This window comes from Panthera uncia, chromosome D2 (genome assembly GCF_023721935.1).
Source record: "Panthera uncia isolate 11264 chromosome D2, Puncia_PCG_1.0, whole genome shotgun sequence".
NCBI lineage: Eukaryota > Metazoa > Chordata > Mammalia > Carnivora > Felidae > Panthera > Panthera uncia.
Window position 1 is genome coordinate 43,622,697 of NC_064818.1, and position 21,012 is coordinate 43,643,708.

The window sequence follows — 21,012 nt, forward strand, 5'->3', positions numbered from 1 at the left end:
TCCTTCAGTACTTTATCTTTTACCCAAGCTCAAATCTGGTGCTAGCCAGGACCAGTCCACACCCCCAGGGCTATTTCATTCCATTGGCTGGCGGGCTGTCCTGCATTCTACACCCTTTAAGATTTACTGTCAGGGCGCCCGGTGTTTATTTGTCGGAGATGTTACGTGGCTCATGTATTACTTTGTGTGTGTGTGTGTGTGTGCGCGCGCGCGCGCAAAACTGAGGCTGTCAGGGTAGAAAAACAACTTAAAAAGCCAATGGTGTAATTAGTAAAATCGTTTGGCTAGTAAAACTGTCTAGATTTCAAATCCACAAGACAATTCACTTTGTAAGTTCCTGTATCATTTGCCACTGATGTAAAAATGAGTGGGGAAAAAAAGAGCTGGAAATAACTATCTCATAGTTTTCGTTCGGTGAGTCATAGATGCTCACAAAAACTTGCAGAGCACAATCAGATGGGCCGGTCATTCCCATTTCTAGAAGTGCATTTCGTCAGGATCCACCCTGGGTGTCACCTATACTAAGATCAAAAGGAGAGCGGTGCAGCATCTATTCAGCATACAGTGTTCACACTTGCAGGAACCCGGAATGATGGCTCACGGGGGAGGAAGACAGGACCACTAACGTGGCGGATTTCGGGAGGAAAACCCACCATCCGCGCCGAGACAGACACGCCTGCTGCGGGGGGCGGGGGAGCGTGGGAGGGGGCCAGATCCCCGGCCAGGCAGGGCGGCGGGGAAGGGCGCGAGGGGCTCGGCCGGCGCTCACCTCCCTTGCAGGGCGTGCGGTGCTGGCTGTGCTGGGCTCGGTAGCCTTCGATGACCTCCCAGGAGCCGTCGTCGCGTCGGATGGGGAAGGACAAGCTCAGCACATGGTTGCAGGGCTTGATGATCCGCAGGATGCCGCGCACCCGGTTCCGCTTCTGCTCCTCGCTCTCCCGGGTCTTGAGGTCCTCCACCAGCTTGTCCTCCACGATGCTGGCGCCGCGGTCGAAGAAGCCCTCCACCATCTTGAAGAAGTTGGGGTCGTCCTCGCGGTCGGCCGCCGCCTCGCTGTAGTGTCGCCGGGCGGTCGGCGCGAGCCCCGGCTGCGGGGCTGCGGCGGCGGTGGGCTGCCCGCGGGTCCGGCCCAGCAGCGCGGCCGAGTCGGCCGCCGCGGAGCCCAGGGCGGCGGGCCCGGCGCGGGACAGCAGCAGCGCTTCGCCCAGGCAGCGGTACATGGCGGCAGGGCGGAGGCCGCGGAGCAGAGGCGCTCTCGGAGGCCCGGGGACGAAGGGAGGGAGGAAGGGCCCGGCGCGGGCTGCCCTTTTAAGCTGCAGCTTCCTGCCCCCTGGGCTGTCCCCTCCCCTCCGGCGCCCGCCGCCTAACAGGGAGGACGGACTTTGGGGGCCGAGGGCCCAAGTCGCCAGTGAATGGCAGGGCGGGGGGCGGGAGGTGCGCGCCGCCCAGGGAGCCGGGCCTCCGCCTCTGCTGCGGCCTCGCCCGGCCTCCCAGGCGGCGGCGCGTGCCTTGCAGGGGCGCTCGGGGGCGCGCAGACGCGCACGCGGGCCCAGTGCGCATGCTCGCGCCGGCCCGGGGGCGGGGCGAGGGACCCACCGGCTGCCGGATCTGCAGGGAGGCGGTGTCTCAGGTCAGTGCGCGCCCCCACCGCGTCCAGGGGAGCGGGCCTTCGTAGGGAGTGGGCCCATTCCGGGAGGGGGCCTGCTCCGGAAGGGGCCTGTGTGCCTCTGGGGGGCGCTGACAGGCCGGGCCGCGGGGGGGGGGGTGTGTGTGTGTGTGTGAAGGCGTGCGGTCTGGCGGCGGGCTGGGCCTGGTGAGTCACGGGTGTCCCTCCTTTCCGCCCGCACGCCCTCGGGCTGGGTGGCCGCCCTGCACTCTCTGGCCTGCCCTCTGGTGTTCCTGCGGGGCTGGGCTCCGCGACCCGGGAGCGGCGGTTGAAAGCCGGGCTGTGGGCTTGGCTCTGACTGCGGGGACTGCGAAGGACTTAATGTCATCCGGAGTAGGATTTTTGAGGTGGCTTTCAGGAAAGGAACAAGCCTGGGAGCTGGGGAATCCCTTACCCACTGGCCTTAGTCAAAAAACTAAGTTTTTAATTTTGCTCCATGGCAGCCATTCATTAATGTCAAGATAAAAATTATGTGAGTCATTGTATCTTTGTAACATTTACTGACCATGTTTCCCCTTTTCAGAAGTATGTTCTTGAAATAGTTTAAAAACAAAAAGGCACTATAGAAATGCAATAATAATACTGCAGGAAGTTCTCAGTAATATATGTGTTAAGTGGTCCAGAATAGGATTTGTAAACTTTAAGCTACATGAGGGTTAATTTTGTACTTACACGTATGTGATGAGCAATGCTAAAGTTATAGGCTCCTGTAGGTAAGACGCATGTAAGTCCTATGACTCAGTCTTCTGAAAAGCTACCAAACAAAGGCCACAGTACCAACTTCAGTGGCTCCAGTGTACTTTGGTGGTTTAAAATGGCACCTTTTTGATCTGCAAAACAACTTCCTGACATTCACTTTATGCATCTATTAGAATATGGAAAAGAATGTCCTTAATTCTTACAATATACCACAAAGTATAAAGCGACAACCTAGATCGTTAGATTATATTCATCTATCTCAGTGTGCTCTCAAAGAAGATGCAGCTGATACTTTATCTTATTTGCTAGATAAATGTATCATTATTTATATTTGTATGTTGTTTTTCAGTGAAAAACACTCTCTGAACTGAATCCTGAATTTGTCTTGTTGGTAAAAAAAAAAAAAAAAAAAAAATCAAGGTACCAGATTTCCTTTTCACTTGATGGTATTATTTTACATTGCAAAAAACCGCCATGAAAACCAAACCCCAAATCCTAAAATTTTAGAATAAAGTGATTAACATCAGTAAATATGTGGACATTTTTTTCTCTTCAGATTAAATTCTTTGGTATGTTTTGAGGAAAGTGGTTTGAAAGCTTAGTTTTATTACCCTGTTTATCTCTTTCTTGATAGCCATAGCCTTCTGAAAAATAAATGTTTAACTTCTTCCAAGTTGTATTCACCTGAATTCAAAAGTTGGAAAGGCTATGGAAGTAGTGAGGAAATTATGTTTGAGAGCCTCCTATGTATAAATATCTTACAAAATGGTTCCATAAGTACCCTATAAAGTGGATGCTTTTATTTTTAAATTTTCCATTGTGTTTTAAAATTATAAGTTGTAAAAAAAATTCAAATCATACGGAAAATTCAAATGGTGTAGGTAAAAGAGTGATATTTTCCAAACACTACTTTCCTTTCCCCCATTTAGTAAGTAGTTGGGAGTATTTCTCTTTAAACTAAAGTAGGTATTGTAATTCCCGATTTAACAGAAGGGGGAACTGAGGCTCAGAGAGGCCAAATACATTGTTGATGGTCACCTTGCAGGTAAATAGCAGTCTGGGAATCAAACCTGTGTATTCGACTCCAAAGTTATTCTATTGCTACTGTCCAAGAAATAGTTTAAGTATTTGTTGCATTTAAACTACTGTGATATAAAGCCTAGTAAGTTTCAGCTTTACATTGATGATTTTTTCTTATTTTATTTTATTTAAAATTCCAGTATAGTTAACATACAGTATTTTATTTGTTTTAGGTGTACGATATAGTGATTGAACAATTCCATATATTACATTGATGATTGCCTTTATAAAATATACAGTTATTTTGTAAATTAAATTTTTATTATTAGTAATTTCCATTTCAAAAGGAGGCCAGAATTTAACTTGAAGGGAATTTTGGTCACTTGATAACCTTCAACAAAGACAAATCCATGTTCTGCCTTTGACATTTATGAGTTTTCCTTAGCTGTTTTAAAATTGCAGGTTATTTCTCTTTGATCATTGCATGCTTTTGTGTTTGAAAGTGCTTTTAAAAATATTTCAGAAGAAGAGTTTTAGGATTTAGAAAGATATAGCATATAAATAAATGAACAACATAATCTTTAAAAAAAATGATTTGAAAAAATGCATACTTTCTACCGTGTCTCTCTTTGTCTCTTCTGGACATTTCATTTAAACAGAATGATACAATATGTGGCCCTCTGTGATTGGCTTCTTTCACTTAGGACAGTGTTTTAAAGATTCATCTATGTTGTAGCATGTATCAGTATTTCATATTTATGGCTAAATAGTATGTATTGTGTTACTGTATCACATTTTTAAATCCATTCATCATGGACATTTTAGCTATTGTGAATCATGCTCTTATGAACATTCTTGTACAAGTTTTTGTTTGGACATAGGTTTTCTCAACTCTTGGGTATATACCTAGAAGTGGAATTGCTGTTAACCTTTGGGGGAAAAAAAGCTTTCTTAACCTTGAGAAACTGCCAAGCTGTTTTCCACAGCAGCTGCACCATTTTCTTTCTCACTAGCTGTACATTAGGGTTTCGATTTCTCTGCATCCTCCGCAACACTTGTTACTATCTGGTGTTAAGTGGTAGCTCATTTTGGTTTTGATTTGCAATAACTTGATGGGTAATGATGTTGAACATCTTTTCACCTGCTCATTGGTCATTTGCATATCTTTTCTTGGAGAAATGTCTGTTCATTTCCTTTTCCTATTTTTTTTTTTAAAGTTTATTTGTTTTGAGAGAGACAGAGAGGGAGAATGAGGCCGAGCACTTATGCCTGAGAGAGCCAGGGAGAGGCAGAGAGGGAGAGAGAATCCCCAACAGGCTCACAGCTGTCAGTGCAGAGCCCGAGGCGGGGCTTGAACTCATGTCATGACCTGAGTAGAGCTGAGTAGACCTGGTTACTTAACCGACAGCCACCAGGCCTTCCTCCTTTTCATATTTTTTAACTGGATTATTTGTCTTTTTTATTGTTGAGTTGTAACACTTCTTTATATATTCTAGATACAAATCCTTTATAAGATGCCTGATTCGTAGGCATTTGCTACTGTTCTGTTGTTGCCTTTCTACATCTTTGGTGGTGTCCTTTGAAGCACAAACATTTTTAACTTTGATGATGTTCAATTTATAAATGTTATCTTTTATTGCTTGTGCTTTTGGTGTCATGTCTAAGAAGTCATTGTCTAATTGGAGGTTATGAAGATTTACACCTATGTTTTCTTGTAAGAGTTTTATAGTGTTAGCTTTTACATTAGGTCTTTTTACATTTAGTTCTTTTACATTTTGGTCTCAAAATGGACTTTGAGTTGATTTTTGTACATGGAATGAGGAAAGAATCCAGTTTCATTCTTCTGTCGGTGGATATCCATTTGTTCAAAAGGTTGTTTCTTCCCCCCATTTAATTATCTACACACTCTATCAAAAATTAATTGACCTAAATGTGAGGATTTATTTCTGGACTCTTCAGTTCATTTTTACTTGCCCATATGTCTTTTTTTACACTGGTACCACACTATCTTGATTACTGTAGCTTTGTAGTAAATTTTGAAATTGGGAAGTGTGAGTCCTCTCACTTTGTTCTTTTTCAAGATTGATTCTTCTGAGTGCCTTGAATTTTCATATGAATTTTAGGATCAAGTGATCAGTTTCTGCACAGACTCCAGCTGGAATTTTGATTGAGATTGTGTTGAATCTGTAGATCTGTTTGGGGAGTTGTACCATTTTTAAAAAAAAAATTTTTTTAAATGTTTATTTATTTTTGAGACAGAGAGAGACAGAGCATGAATGGGGGAGGGTCAGAGAGAGAGGGGAGACACAGAATCTGAAGCAGGCTCCAGGCTCTGAGCTGTCAGCACAGAGCCTGACATGGGGCTCAAACTCACGGACCGTGAGATCATGACCTGAGCCGAAGTCGGACGCTTAACCAACTGAGCCACCCAGGCGCCTTGGGAGTTGTACCATTTTAACAATATCCCATCTGGGCTTCATGAACATGAGATGTTTTTTCATTTGCTTAGGTCTTTGAAAATTGCTCTCAGCAGTGTTTTGTCTTTTCAGAGTAGAAGTTCTGTACTTCCTTCGTTAAGTTTATCACTAAGCCTTTTATTCTTTTTCATGCTATTGTAACTCAGATTGTTTTCTTCATTTTCAGGTTGTTCACTTCACGTTATAGAAATATAATTGATTATTATATATTTTTATTTTTAAAGCTTATTTATTTATTTTGAGAGAGAGAGAGAGAGAGAATCTCCAGCACTGTCAGTGCAGAGCCCAACACCGGGACCAATCTCAACAACTGTGAGATTGTGACCTAAGCTGAAACCAAGAGTTGGACACATAACTGACTGAACCACCCAGGTGCCCCGATTATTGTATATTGATCTTTTATGCTTTCACCTTACTGAGCTCATTTATTACTTATGATTAGTTACTTTAGTGGATTTCTTAGGATTTTCTACTTACAAGCTCATCTGCGAAGGGCGATAGTTTTACTTCTTTTCCAATAGATGTATTTTATTTCACTGCCTAATTGCTCCTTATTTTTCTTTTACTGCCCAGTATTTCGTTGTATGTACATGCCATAGTTATTTTTGCTAGTCTCTCACTGATGGGCATGTAAGTTGCTTCTAATACCTTGAAGTCACAGCAGTGCAACCATGAATAACCTATTACATAGAACATCTGTTTTCAGACTTTTTTCTCTCAGGATGACTTTATCTTCCTAAGTATGAGCAGTGATTTTGAACTTAGGAAGAATTTAATAGCCATCAGAATTTTGTTTTCCTATGAAGTTGTTCACTTCTCATTTGACATAAGTAGAAAAGTCAAATATTTGATTTTTTAAACAAGAGTTTCTAGGGGTGCCTGGGTAGCTCAGTTAAGCGTCTGACTCTTGATTCGGCTCAGGTCATGATCTCACAGTTCGTGAGTTCAAGCCGTGCATTGGGCTCTGTGCTGGTGGTGAGTAGCCTGCTTGGGATTCTCTCTCTCTCCCTCTCTCTCTGCCTCTCCCCTACTTGCTCTCTCTCTCTCTCTCTCTCTCTCTCTCAAAATAAATAAATACAACTTAAAAAAAAAGTTTAAATAAGAGCTTCTAAACAAGGAACTAAAGAATTTGATGTTTCTTTTATTAGGTCACTATCTTTCTAATTTTAATAGTTTTTTTTTAAGATTATTTTGTGACAACGTTTTATTTTATTTTTTAAATGTTTATTTATTTTGAGGGGTAGAGAGTGCACTGCATGTGTAGGAGGGGCAAGGAGAGAGGGAGAGAGAGAATCCCAAGCAGTTTCCACACTGTCAGTGCAGAGCCCAATGTGGGCTCATGAACTGAGATCATGACCTGAGCTGAAATCTGGAGTCAGACACTTAACCAACTGAGCCACCCAGGCACTCCTATTTTATTTTATTTTACTTTACTGTACTTTATTGTTATTGTTATTGTTATTGTTATTGTTATTTTATTTTAAAGTAAGCTCTATGCCCAGCATGGGGCTTGAACTCATGACCGTGAAATCAAGAGTTGCATACTCTAGTGACTGATCCAGCCAGGCGCCCTATATTTCAAGAGGTTTTACACAAGTGCTTATTAGTACTTCATTAATCAGCCAGTTGAGTGTGAGGAGAGAAGAGAACCTTGTGCTATGGGAACACCAAATGCAAAGGCCTGAAGGTAAATGAGACAATGATTTGAGAATATAGGGTAGCATACACTCTGGGTGAAAGCAGTTTGATCATGATAACAGTTTGGCTTAAGCATCAATTTGGTTGAAAATTAGTATTCTCTAATTCTGTTTTTTTTTTTTTTTCCAATATTGGTAATTTGGGTGCATCATGGATTGTTTTTCAAGCCTGTGTGCTATAATTTTCAGGAAAATTTTTTCTGATACTTGCTTTTGTGTTTCTAATTGATTTTCAGAAAAGTTTGTCATTTTCATTTTTCCCCTTTAGTGAGCATGTTTTTTTAGTAAGCAGAAAACAGTAAACAAAATCCAAGAAAAGGATCTGAGTTTGTAGTCTTTTTTCCTCTTAAAAAAACTTTTTTCCTAATAAATTAAATGTCACTTATATCTACTTGTCTAGTTTGGTTAAGGTGAATAATATTCAACAAAGGTTTTTATCAACTCTTGCTTAAGGGCTCTTTCCATGTTGTGGATAAACATAAAAACTCATTGTAGGAACTTTATCTCTTTAAGCATAGTATGCAAGAAACAAATAGGTCTCTTAAAAATTAACTGTACTAAGAAGGGATTCTGAACTCACCTGTACGTAATTCATTATGTCTGTGTCTTTGTTTTTAAATTGAGATCTTTTGTTTCCCTTGTATGTTAAAAGGGTGCCTCACCCCTCAGCTCTATTTATTGATCTATGTAGATGACCCATTATAAAAGCAAATCTTTATTCTAGGTTTTGCATTTCCATTTTGGAAATTTTAGATCACTTGTGATCTTACTATGGGATTGGAGTTAGAATAGTAAGGAAAAAAGTGTAAAAATTTTTACTAAAAATTGAGACATGTCTGTGATGCTGTTAAAAGCAGACATAACTGAAAAGCAGGTCAGAGAAGCAAAAAGTACCTTCTCATTGACTATCATGGAAGAGTTATGGAAGAAACAGACTTTATTGTGAAGCATAGCTATGAGTGTAATGGCACTGAGTCTGCTCTTATTGAAAGGTAGAAAAGAAAAACATGAATGAGGCAGTATGGATCCAGGAAGAGACACTGGTAATGGTTGGGGTCAGCTAAGTAGCAGTGGCCTAACTTCCTGGCCTTGAAGTGAACAAGATATTTGCTAGCTGTATTAGTTGGGACATTATCCAAATAAAAGTGCCTTAGACTGAAGCTGCAAACTAAATGAGATAACTATAATCTAACAAGAAGCCTGGGGGCAAGGCTATTCCCGTAGGTTATTGGTATAGGGCTCAGTGATTCTATCAGGGAACCAAGAGCTTTTCTGTGTTACATTCAGCAAGTTGGTGGTCTCTTTCTTCATGGTTGTAAGTTTGCTATATCAGTTCCAGGGGTCACATCAAGTTAACAACCAAGTGCTATGTAGAGCATAGCACTATGCTATGTAGGAACAGCAGTTTCCTCCCATACATATTTCTTTGTTGGTAACAGAAAATCTTGGGGCACCTGGGTGGCTCAGTCAGTTGAGTATCTGACTTCAGCTCAGGTCATGATCCCACGGTTGGTGGGTTTGAGTCCCGCATCAGGCTCTGTGCTGACATCTCAGATACTGGAGCCTGCTTACAATTCTGTGTCTCCCTTTCTCTCTGCTCCTTCCTCCACACACACACACACACACACACACACACACACACGTGCTCTCTCTCTCTCTCAAAACAAACATTAAAAAAAAACATCTTTTCCAGGGGTGCCTGGGTGGCTCTGTCAGTTGAGCGTCTGGCTCAGGTCATAATCTCATGATTCATGAGTTCAAGTCCTGCATCCGGCTCTGTGCTGCCAGCACAGAACCCTCTTTGGATCCTCTGTCCTCCTCTCTCTTTCTGCCCCTCTCCTGCTCATGCACTCTCTCTCAAAAATAAATAAACATTAAAAAGAAAATCTTTTCCAAAAGCCTGCCAGCCAGCTTCAGCTCTTTCAGGCGGGCCTCAGTAGCTAGGAATGGGTTATATGCCATGCCCTTGCTGTGAAGGAAGCCAGAAGTAGGGCTTTCTGACACTTTGAACTTCTAAGGTACAGATAGGCACTGCCAGCAAGGAAGAAAGAGCAGGAGGAATAATTGTGAAGTTGGCAACCAGCAGTGTTTGCTGTATTTGCTTCAGAAAATAGCTCGCCTGCTCTGTGTTCTTACTGTGATAGTATTATTTCCTTAGAATTTAAACACAGTTTCAGAGGGGTTAAACATTCTTAAATATAATACTGGGAATTATGCTTGTGGTTTCATGTCTCTACATTGAGAAATCTACAGATTCCAGTTCCCTTTGAAAACTATCATTATGTTTTATGTTCTCTACATTGAGACATTTGCTGAGTCTAGTTCCCTTTGAGATTTTATATAATGATTATAGTTTTAAGATTATGCCTCAATTTTTTTTTTTTTTTTTTTTTTTTTTTGCCATCGACATCTTATAAGGCAATATTTACTGTGTTGCCAGATAAGAGAACAGAACAGAAACCCATCCTCAGCTTCTGGGGGACAATATGGGAAATATAATGAAATATAAAATGCTCAGATGATTTCATGAGCTCTTCAAATTAAGCTGCCACCAGCAATTTTTGTCAATGGTGTAACACACAGGCAAGTGGCTTAAGTCAACAGGAGGGCTAATCTGGCCTTTATGTTGAAACTGGAAGTTCTTTTGTTGTGCTAAGGGCAGAAGTGACCATTTCATTGGAGCCTCTATGTTATAGGACATACTATCAGAAACACAGTTTGGGATAAGACTATTTTGAAGATACTTGGGGTAGATATGTAATGATGCCCTTTACATATATTTGTCCTCCACAATTTTCTTGTCAGAGACAGAATCTTTATCATTGTATTCCTGGAGGGCCACATAAAACCAATGAAACACAAAGGTTTCTAGATTCTAGAAATTGATATCACCAGCCACCCACAGTGGAAGTTCTGGCCAGCTGTTTAAAAAAAAATTAAGTGTTGGTGTGACTGAGTAGCTCAGTCTGTTAAGCGTTCAACTCAATTTTGGCTCAAGTCATGATTTCACCGTTTGTGGGATCAAGACCCAAGTTGGGCTCTCCGCTGACAGTACGGAGCCTGCTTGGGATTCTGTCTCTCCCTCTCTCAGTATCCCTCCTGCGCTCTCTTTCTCTTTCAAAAAAAATAAATAGGCTTAAAAAAAAATTAAGTATTGGTGCTCCTGAGTGGCTCAGTTGGTAAAGCGTCCGACTTCAGCTCGGGTCATGATCTCACGGTTTGTGAATTCAAAGCCTGTCATCGGGCTCTGTGCTGACAGCATGAAGCCTGCTTGGGATTCTGTCTCCTTCTCTCTCTGCTTCTCCCTCTCTCTCTCTCTCAAAGCAAATAAATAAACTTAAAAAAAATGAAGTATCAGCGTGTAACAGTGTATCAGTGCGAAAGTGCTGATACAGAGATAGGAGAGGTGTCAGGACTTCAAGAGCAAGGGAAGTTGTGTTGAAAGGCTCTTTTGAAAGCAGGTATTTATCCATACTTTCATGTGTTTTTTTCTAGGTCAGATATAAAATGGAATTATTTTTGAATAACAATTGTTTGGTGTATTTTAATAAGTATTCTAAAGAATGACAGACTTTGACTATCTTGTGTAATTTCATATTGCCACGCCTCTTTTCTTATGAAATACAAACACCAAAAAAAGTGAAGGAAATATGAGAGAAATAATCACACTTGGCTTGAAAGTAACTAGAAAAAAATTAAATTGAAAAAAAAAAGCAAAAAACTAAAAGACCTGAACCTTGAGAAATTCCAGTTCCTTACCTCTTATGGTTGTCATTTATTTTAACATTTTCTTAGAGAAAAATTTAAAAGTGTGCCTATGAAAATAATAGGAAGACTGCCCCATCAGTCTGCAATGACTGTGCGTTTTCAACTACAGGCATTCCTCGCTGATCCAAGATCTGCTGTCTGAACTCAGAAACATAACAGATGGGACAACAAGGGATAGTTACATTTATTCCTAACCTATTTCTGCAGACTCATGTCATTTCTAATCCAAGTCACTTTTTCTCATATTGGTTCTCATGATGAAAAACTTAAATCTTCCTAATTTTTCTCTATAGTTATTAGTTAAAATAGTAATAACTGGCAAAAACTGAATTTGATTTTTTATTTTTTTTCTTCTGTTTTTACCCCTGGCCCCCCACCAATCCCCCAGCCTGACTCTGAATTTGAATTTTATTTTATTTTATTTATTATTATTATTTTTAGATATATATATTTAACAAATTTTTAATGTTTATTTTTGAGAAAGAGACAAGGTGAATGGGGGGAAGGGCTGAGAGAGAGGGAAACACAGAATCTGAAACAGGCTCCAGGCTCTGAGCTGTCAGCACAGAGCCTGATGCGGGGCTCAAACTCACGAATCGTGAGAGATCGTGACCTGAGCCGAAGTCAGACGCTTAACCAACTGAGCCATCCAGGCACCCCTGAATTTGAATTTTAAAGAGTAGATTAAGACCTGAAAATTCTGAAATAGGAAAGAAGAATGCTTAAAAATCGGTATCTAGGCACATAAAAGCACTCCAGGATATATTTTAAGATACTAACAGTTGAAAAAACAATGACTAGATATATTCATTTTTTCCACTTCTTAAATTTTATTTTTATTTTGAAGTAATTATGCTAATGATAATTTGTTCTGAAATAAGTTTTCTTTAGAAATAATTTTAGATATATAGAAGAGGTGCAAAGATACTGCAGAGTTCCCTTCACCCATTTTCCCCTAATGATAACATCTTATATAGCCAGAATACATTTATCAAAATTAAGAAATTAGCATTGGTACAGATTGATTTTTTTTTAATTGTCATGTTAGCCAAATTGTCATATTGACCAACATGCTTTTTGCTGAATTACCTGGAGCTGTAGTATTGATCTTATCCGTGATCTGTGTTCTTAGCTCAGCTCTTTCTGATGGTCACGTTTGGTACCCTGTGACCTTCATCCTGTTCCTCAGGTTACAGATGACTGACTGCCTTTTGGGCAGATACCCAACCATGTCCAGTCTAAATGCTGGCCAGAAACCTGTGATGTGACTTGGTCAGAAGGATGGCTTTCCAATTTTAGTTTTATTTCTAATCCATGTGTCTCTTAATAATATCCTCCCCACTTACAGAGCTGGTCGAAATGTCTTTTTAAACCAAAAAAGCCTGATCAAAATGATATGCGTTAGGTAACTGCACCTTGGTTCATTGTGGCTAGAGTGTGTGTATGTGTAGGTCTGTTGGGGAGGGAGGGAGAGGCAGAAGAAGAAATGGCAAGAGATTAGGGAGGCAGCTCACCAGACAGTGTGTCTCTTCATTTGACTAGTTTATTGGCTTTACTGATATCTTCTGTTGCATATTTGTCTTTGCGATTTTTGAATCTGGAGATGCAAATCTTTTCAGGTTCTAGAACACTTTCTTTTCTTTTTTCTTTTTCTTTTTTAATGTTTATTTTTGAGAGAGAGAGCCAGAGCACAAGTGGGGGAAGGGCAGAGAGAGAGGGAGACACAGAATCAGAAGCAGGCTCCAGGTTCTGAGTTGTCAGCACAGAGCCCAACGCAGGGCTCAAACTCAAGAACCGAACTGTGAGATCATGACCTGAGCCGAAGTCAGACACTTAACTGACTGAGCCACCCAGGGGCCCCTTTAGGTTCTAGAACATTTTCAACTGTTACTTCTTCAAATACTGTCTCTACCCCATTCTGTCCTCCTTCACTTTATCTTCTGTGTTTCTTACCTACTCTTTTTGTGTTTTCAGCTTTTTATTTTTTTGTGCTTCATTCTACAAGGATTCAGTTTTTCCACATAGCTCTCTCCTTTTTTTCTTCTGGGTTGGGGCTATTGGTAGAGAAGCTTTATAATTTTTCCTGGCATTGAGGAGGGGGCATCTCATCTTTGTGCCATTTTCTGACTTTGGCCATTGCTGAGCTGTACCTTGGCTGGCTTAGTCTTGATTGGCACTGCCTGCTGTGCTGTGTCTGAAGCTGATGTCCCTGCTACTACTGACCTCTGGTCAGCAGGTCTGTGTGTGCTGGATCCACCCTAATTCTGGGCTCTTTTGGGCCCAGTGGCCCCAAACAAACTTCTTAATGGTTTCTACAGCATGCTGGTGTGCTTGGGTCTTTGAGGCAGCTTTTCAGGAATATAGTATGAGCATGTCCTTGGCTGTTACTGAGCTACCACATTGATATAGTGGCAGGTGCGAGGTTTTTGCTAAAAGACATACAGTTCTCTGGACCATAACTTGCAAAAGGGAAAGACAGTTATCTTCTAGTCTGAGTCCTTACCCACAAACATTTTCTCACCCTTTCTCGCCCCAAGACATAGTCGCAGATGGGATAGGAAGTAAGAATTCCAAACTTTTAACTATTTTCTAGCTCCCCATTCTCTCTGTACTCCTCCTTCAGGTTTTTATGTCCTCTCAATTGTTGTGGGAGAATTGCATTTACGCCAGCACCTCCTACTTCCTCTATGCTGTAGTTTACAGTATAAACTCTACCAGGAAAGTTTTCTTGCTTTGGTCTGTGGTGCTGAAAGCCAGGGTTTTAGAATTTAAAAAAAACCCTGGGGCATCTGGGTGGCTCAGTTGGTTAAGCATCCGACTTCAGCTCAGGTCATGATCTCACTGCTTGTGAGTTTGAGCCCCGCGTCGGGCTCGGTGCTGCCAGCTTGGAGCCTGGAGCCTACTTCAGAATCTGTCTCCATCTCTCTGCTCCTCCCTTGCTTGTGCTCTGTCTCTGTCTCTCTCAAATATAAAATAAAACTTAAAAAAAATTTTTTTTTAAATTGAGAATTAAAAAAAACCCTTAGATCTTGCACGTGAAATTCTTAACTTTCAAGAATTGTGGTTTCATTGGACTAAGGACCTAAATGTAAGAGCCAAAACCATAAAACTCTTAGAAAAAATGTAGGTGTAAATATTCATCATCTTATATTAGGCAACAGTTTCTTAAATATGACACCAGGGATGCCTGGGTGGCTCAGTGGGTTAAGCATCCAACTCCTGATTTCGGCTCAGGTCATGATCTCATGGTTCATGGAACTGAGCCCTGCATTGGGCTCTGTGCTGATAGTGTGGAGCCTGCTTGAGAATCTCTGTCTCCCTCTCTCTCCACCCCTCCCTGGCTTAGGCACGTGCACTCTTTCTCAAAATAAATAAACTTTAAAAAATGCTTAAATATGACACCAGAAGCACAAAAGGTAGATAAATTTGTCTTTATCAAAATTAAAAACTTTTGTACATCAGAAGTACTCTCAAGATAGATATTGAAGTACCAATATCTTTTCATAGAATAAGTGAGTCCACAATTCAGGATAGAATTCTAAACTAGAGATATATATTTGGTCATCATCAGTGAGTAGGCAGTGTGAACATGGTAATCCCAGGATGGAAGTGAGAAGAGCAAAGGAAGGAGTCCTGGGGGAACGTCAGTCTCTGAGCACCGAGTAGAGAAAGGAAGGAGTGATCTGCAAGGTTGAAAGAAGAGTATGAGTTATCATAGAAGTTTCCCCACTTGACTCTAAGCTCCTTGAGGGCTCGACTCTGTCATGTTCCTCATTTTATCCCCAGTTCTGGTCATAAAGTAGGTTTCTGGTTGTCAAATGAAAACTGAGAAGTCTTAAGGAACAGTGGTCAGCAGTGTCAAATGTCTCAAATAGGTCAACGGACATAAGGACTGAGCAAACAAGGAGCTGATTGACGGTCTTTAGAAGAGCATCGATGGAGCGTCTGTGGTGGAGATAAATGCCAGATTGCTGATGATGAAGGGTGAAAGGTTGCGAGAAGGTGGAGACAGTAAGTGCAGACATTCTTTTAAAAAAAACTTGAAGGATAGTAGGTAGAGGGCATGCTGTATCAAGATGAGAGTGACTCCAACATGGTTATGCACTACACAGAAGTTGGCAGAAAGGGAGAAGTTGATACAGGCAAAAGGAAGTATGTGAGACTGAATGTTATCCTCAGGATTAGTGGGAATGGAGGGAAGATATAGGGCTGGAGTAGGAGTAGGAGTATAGTTTCTACTGACATAGGAGTAGCGGAAGGAGAGATGGTGTTGAGGAAGAAAAGTGTTTGGGTGGTAGGTGAGGGATTTGGGGCCTCCTTACACTTGATTAATTTTCTCAGTAAAGTGTGGGGAGGTTAAAGTCATTAGCTGAGTTTATCGAGTAAGAAAATAGTGATTGTAGGGGAGAGTTTGAGGAGAGGGGAGCATTTTCAGAAGGCCATTGGTGGAAATGAGAGGGCTAATGGAATGGATTACTTAGACGAATTGTAATGACACATATTTCATGGCTCTGGTGTATATAGTTGTATGAGTGATCTTCTCCCCCCATTATTTCTGAAGCAGAAATAATACTCTCAACCTGAGTGAGCAGACAAGTTGAACAAGTCCCCGTCTAATGGGCCAGTGTGGCAGAAAGGGAGGCAAGAGATTTCAGCAGTGACAGGGTTTAAAGCGATGGGCCATTGAGGCTAAGCTGAATAGGGGGTAACTTTTGAAACCGGAAAGTAGCAGCTGGGATATGAAGTGTCGAGACTGGATATTGGAATTTAAGATTAAGTTAAATTTCAGATTAAACAGGAGGAGCAGTTGCTGGTTATGACTGACTGCAAGAGCTGGTTATGGAGCAGATTTCTGAAGTAGAGAGAAAGTGAAGGTTACGGGGGTTGAACAGATAAGGGAACTGTAAAGCTAGGGTGTTAACAGGAGCCAGCTACAGAGGAAGTAAGTTGCTCAGAATGGTTCTAGGACAAGGGTTGGGAAGATTATGAACTTTGTTCCAAAGTCTTTAGTGAACGTGGGAGAGTGACCAAGAGGTCAGTCGATGACAGAAACAAGGAGAGAAAGGCAGGAACAGGACATAAACCTCTACAGAGGTACTTTTATATGAGGGTAAAGAACTGCATTGGTGAACAAAGAATGACCTCCATGCCTCACCTTGGCTGAGCAGGAGAAAGAATAGCTTGCATTCAGATTTTAGTTTAGACAGAAAGACTGCTGGAATGTTATTCAATTGGTTCAAGGTTTAGGGTATTTGTTTACAGTGGAACATGTAAAGGGTTATCAGGAAATATAGCTATTGGACATGTGCGCTAGTCGAGGAGGGGGAGTACACACCAGAAATGAGATCAGAGTGCAGCGACAAAGAGGAATTAAATTGGAGGGGCTTAGGTTTGGATGATTGTGGTAGTGATGAAAAACATGGTAGTCTTAGCTGGTCTCAAAATTTTTATTGATTTTGTGGGAAAATGTATTTATGCTGACAGACTGAGATACTGGTTGTGCACAAAACTGGATGACTTCATTATTTTCAGGTCTACTTAGCAATGTTTAGCAATCTGTGGCCTTTGCTCAGCATGTCATGAAGAACCCTAGCACGGAGGTGTTTTCTTCTTTGGCAAGGCCTAGCCCTGGTAAGGAGGATGGCAGGGCAGAAGCAATTGGTGGTCATGTGATCTTTTGACCAGGACAGACTTGTCTCTAAGGGGTGGGTAGGTAGGTAGAGATAATCCTGAGTCCAAATTGGGGTGAGAAATCATAGGTCATCAGTCCTTTGGAAAACCTGATGCCAGCTTGAAGGGGTATGTAAAAAATTCTGAGTCCCAAAAGGAGGGACTAGCAGTAAGGATGATTAATGATCTTCTTCATGACTTAAAAATTTAATACTATTGCAGCAGTATTTAAGTCATATTTAAGTTAAAAAGTATAACCTGAAATGCTACATATTAAATGTCTATTTTTAAAATTAGAAAATGTGTCAAATTATAAAGTTGCAAAATAATACTCTCAAAATTTTACCTCTCCCAAAATGCCTTTCTTGAAGCCAAAGGTTTTACGTTGATCTTTGGCATATTAAAAAAAAATTTTTTTAATGTTTATTCCTGTTTGAGAGAGAGAGACACACACACACACAGAGTACAAGCAGGGGATGGGTCAGAGAGGGAGACACAGAATCTGAAGCAGGCTCCAGGCTCTGAGCTGCCAGCACAGAGCTCGACGCGGGGCTGGAACTCACAAACCACGAGATCATGACCCGAGCCGAAGTCGGGTGCTTAACCGACTGAGCTACCCAGGTGCCCAATCTTTGGCATATTTAAAATATGCTTTCAGACTTCCTCGGGGCAAGGAATACTTAGAAGCATGATACATGGTGTTTTTGCGCAGCCCTAAGAATATTGGTGTGCTCTTGAGCACTGACCTTGATAAGCACTGAGTAATGTACAGATAGAATTGTTGAATCATTGTATTGTACATCTGAAGCTAGTATAATACTGTGTGTTAATTATACTTCAATTAAAAAAAAGAAAGAAAATAAATTAAAAAAAGAAATAATTGGTATGTATGATTTCACTATACAAACCAAGAACAGTTCTCCCAGCAGAAAACATGATTTCTTTAGATATATAACTATCTCTGCCTCTCACAAAATAATAGATAATATTCAAAAGAAATCACATGCCACAATTTTTTAAAATCTTTTTAACCACTAGGCTGATCTGCCTCACATTGTTTCTTTTGTCATATTAGAACTTTAGCTCAAAGGCAAGTGGTGGCAAGTAAGAGTTAATGACAATTTTGGAGAGAATAATTCAACCTTTAAAAAAAATTGAACCTTTTATTTTTTTGAGTTTTCAAGAAATGTTTTAACAGTAAGATACACTCAGTAAAGAAAACTTGGACAATGTAGGATGTTAGGAAGGAAGGGTTACCTATGGCTCAAATCAACCACACTTGGTATTTTGGTGTCTTTCTTTTTAGATTGAGTTTTTCTCTTAAATTTTGATTATTTGGTGTTTTGTTGGTTTGTTTGTTTTAGGTAAATAATTATGCTTATACTGTAAACCTAAACTAGTAATCTGCTTTTTCACATAGCATTGTTCATAACCTTCATAACATCATTTGTAATGACTGCACAATACAATGAATATACCACTCTGTATTTAACCCTTCCCCTAAAATTAGACTTTCTGAGTATAGTTGACCTTGAACAATACAAGTTTGAGCTACGCAGGTCCACTTATATGCAGGTTAAAAAATTGTCTATTTATTTTGAGAGTGAGAGAAAGCCCATACACATGTTAGCAGGGGTAGGCTGGGGGGTGGGACAGGGGGTGGTGGGTAGAGAGAGAGGGAGAGAGAGAATCCCAAGCAGACTCCATGCTGTCAGCACAGAGCCCAATGTGGGGTTCAACTCATGAACCGTGAGATCCTGACATGGGCCGAAACCAGGAGTCAACACTTACCCAACTGAGCCACCCAGGCATGCCCATGCAGATTTTTTTCAACAAATGCAATGTAGTACTGTAAATGTATTTTATCTTTTTTAGGATTTTCTTAATAACATTTTCTTTTCTCTAGCCTACTGATTCTAAGAATACAGTATATAGTACATACTACATACCAGTAGGTATTTTATCACCTGTTTTTATACCTACCAGTAGGTTTTAATCACCTGTTTATGTTATTGGTAAGGCTTCAGCTCAACAATAGCTATCAGTTAAGTCTTTGGGGCGTTAAAAGTTATGGTCAGAATTTTGACTGTGTAGGAGTTGATGCCCCTAACCTCTGCTTTGTTCGAGGGTCAACTGTATTTCTTTTCTTTTCTTTTCTTTTTTTAGAGAGAACGAGCATGCAAGTGAGGGAGAGGGGCAGAGGGAGAGAGAATCTTAAGCTCCACACTCAGCACGGAGCCTACATGGGGCTCGATCCCATGACCCTGGGATCGTGACCTGAGCCAAAATCAAGAGTTGGACACTCAACCAGCTGAGCCACCCCAGGCACCCCAAGAGTCAACTGTATTTCTAATTTTTTAGAATATTAAACCATGTTACAATATGTGTATTTGCATACAATTTTATTGTGTATTCTTTATTTATTTGCATAGTATAGATTCTTGGAAATGGATTTGTTTGATCAAAGGCTGTACACATTTCTGAAGATCCTGACACATATTGCTTAGAAAAATTCTTAGTGATAGGGTGGCATGGTTGGCACTTCCAGCAATGACTGTAAATTTCACAAATGGGCACAGTAAACATCAAATGCAAAAACACCATCTGAATATTGACTTTAAATCTATACAGGGGATATGAGACTTACATAGATGGCCATATCTTGATAATGGGAAACATTTTTTGTTCTTATTCAGATGATTGCAGGCTGGATCATGACTGAATAGGTAACACACAGTATTTTGGATAATTGAATGAATGATCTGATGATCAGTCCATCCAGCAGTATGTTTACAATCATACATGTAGAACAGAATTGCTTATATTTTTACATTTGCTACTGAAGGTTTATTCAGTTTTCCTGGCAGTTAACTTTGGAGTTTAGGGGGCAGTATTTAACGGATTGAAGCCAATGCAGGCTATGGAATGGAAAATAAAATGGTATTTCATTCCACTACATGTATGGGTTCTGGACACTGAATCCATGTGCTGGAATCTGTAAGGAGGTATTACTAGTTTATTTTTAAGGACAGCCAAATGGAAGAGACAGGTAGGGCAGGGCATAGGGGAAACAGCACTTCCACGCCCATTCTGGACACATCACCCTTCCAGCACCTTGATGTGTTCACCAACTGGGAAGCACCAATCTTGTTTTTGTTCTTGTTTTTTTTTTTTTAACATTTTATTTTAGTGATGGAATTCTCTATTATTTCTCAGAGTATGGTTTTTTGTTTTTTGTTTTAAAGACATTAACCAGAGTGTCTGGGTGGCTCAGTCAGTTAAGCGTCCCACTTTGGCTCAGGTCATGATCTCATGGTTTGTGGATGTGACCCCGCATCAGGCTCTGTGCTAACAGTTTGGAGCCTGGAACCTGCTTCAGATTCTGTGTCTTGCCCCTCCCCCACTCATGCTCACTTTCTCTCTCTCTCTCAAAAATAAATAACCATTAAAAAAAATTAAAAAAAAAAAACCACATTAACCAGTCTTTTTGATGGGCTGCAAAAAAGTGGGTTCCATGATGTAATTTTGAGAGGAAACTGCATACTATATCCCTTCCCCATTTGGTGATTAATAATGAGCATCAATTTTCAGCAGCTTAGTAAAGACTCAGGGCAATGATATATTACCACTGACAATTTAACATTTATTGAGTACTTAGTATTTTGAGGCTCTGTTCTAACAATCCCATATATATTAATCTTTACAACAAGTCTGTCTTCTGCAGTTACCTCCTTTTGTTTACAGAGGAGAAAACTGAGGTCCAGATTGGTGAAATAACATGCCCAAAGTCACTGTCATGGCTTAGTATGTAGAAGAGCCAGGACTCAAACCCAGATAGACTGACTCCAGAAGACTTTTAAGCACTATGTTGTACTATTTGTAACTGGAAAGAAGACTGGCTTAGTGTTAAGTCTGGCATTTCTTTCCATATCTTTATATTATCTCATTATCTTTCCATATTTTTATAGGGATTGGTTTTTCATGGAGTTAACCGGGAAGTGCTACCTTAAGCCAG

General features: G+C 40.7%; 2 protein-coding genes across 5 annotated transcripts in view; one reads left to right on the forward strand and one right to left on the reverse strand.

Annotated features, from left to right (window-relative positions):
* Positions 1-1,488, reverse strand: part of GLUD1 (glutamate dehydrogenase 1) — a 37,452-nt gene extending 35,964 nt beyond the window's left edge. The window contains exon 1 of the mRNA XM_049646289.1: positions 770-1,488. Within this exon, the coding sequence (XP_049502246.1) occupies positions 770-1,220 (451 nt within the window). The 5' untranslated portion in view covers positions 1,221-1,488. The remainder of the gene's footprint in view (positions 1-769) is intronic.
* A 56-nt stretch (positions 1,489-1,544) lies between these two features.
* SHLD2 (shieldin complex subunit 2) overlaps positions 1,545-21,012 on the forward strand; it is an 87,905-nt gene continuing 68,437 nt past the window's right edge. The window contains exons 1-2 of one of the 4 annotated variants that reach the window (XM_049646273.1): positions 1,545-1,630; positions 15,203-15,338. In XM_049646273.1, coding sequence (XP_049502230.1) covers positions 15,302-15,338 — 37 coding nt within the window. In that variant the 5' untranslated portion in view covers positions 1,545-1,630; positions 15,203-15,301. Of the gene's footprint in view, positions 1,631-11,783; positions 15,339-21,012 lie in introns of those variants that run through there. The other 3 variants (XM_049646272.1, XM_049646276.1, XM_049646274.1) reach the window with 3 other exon arrangements.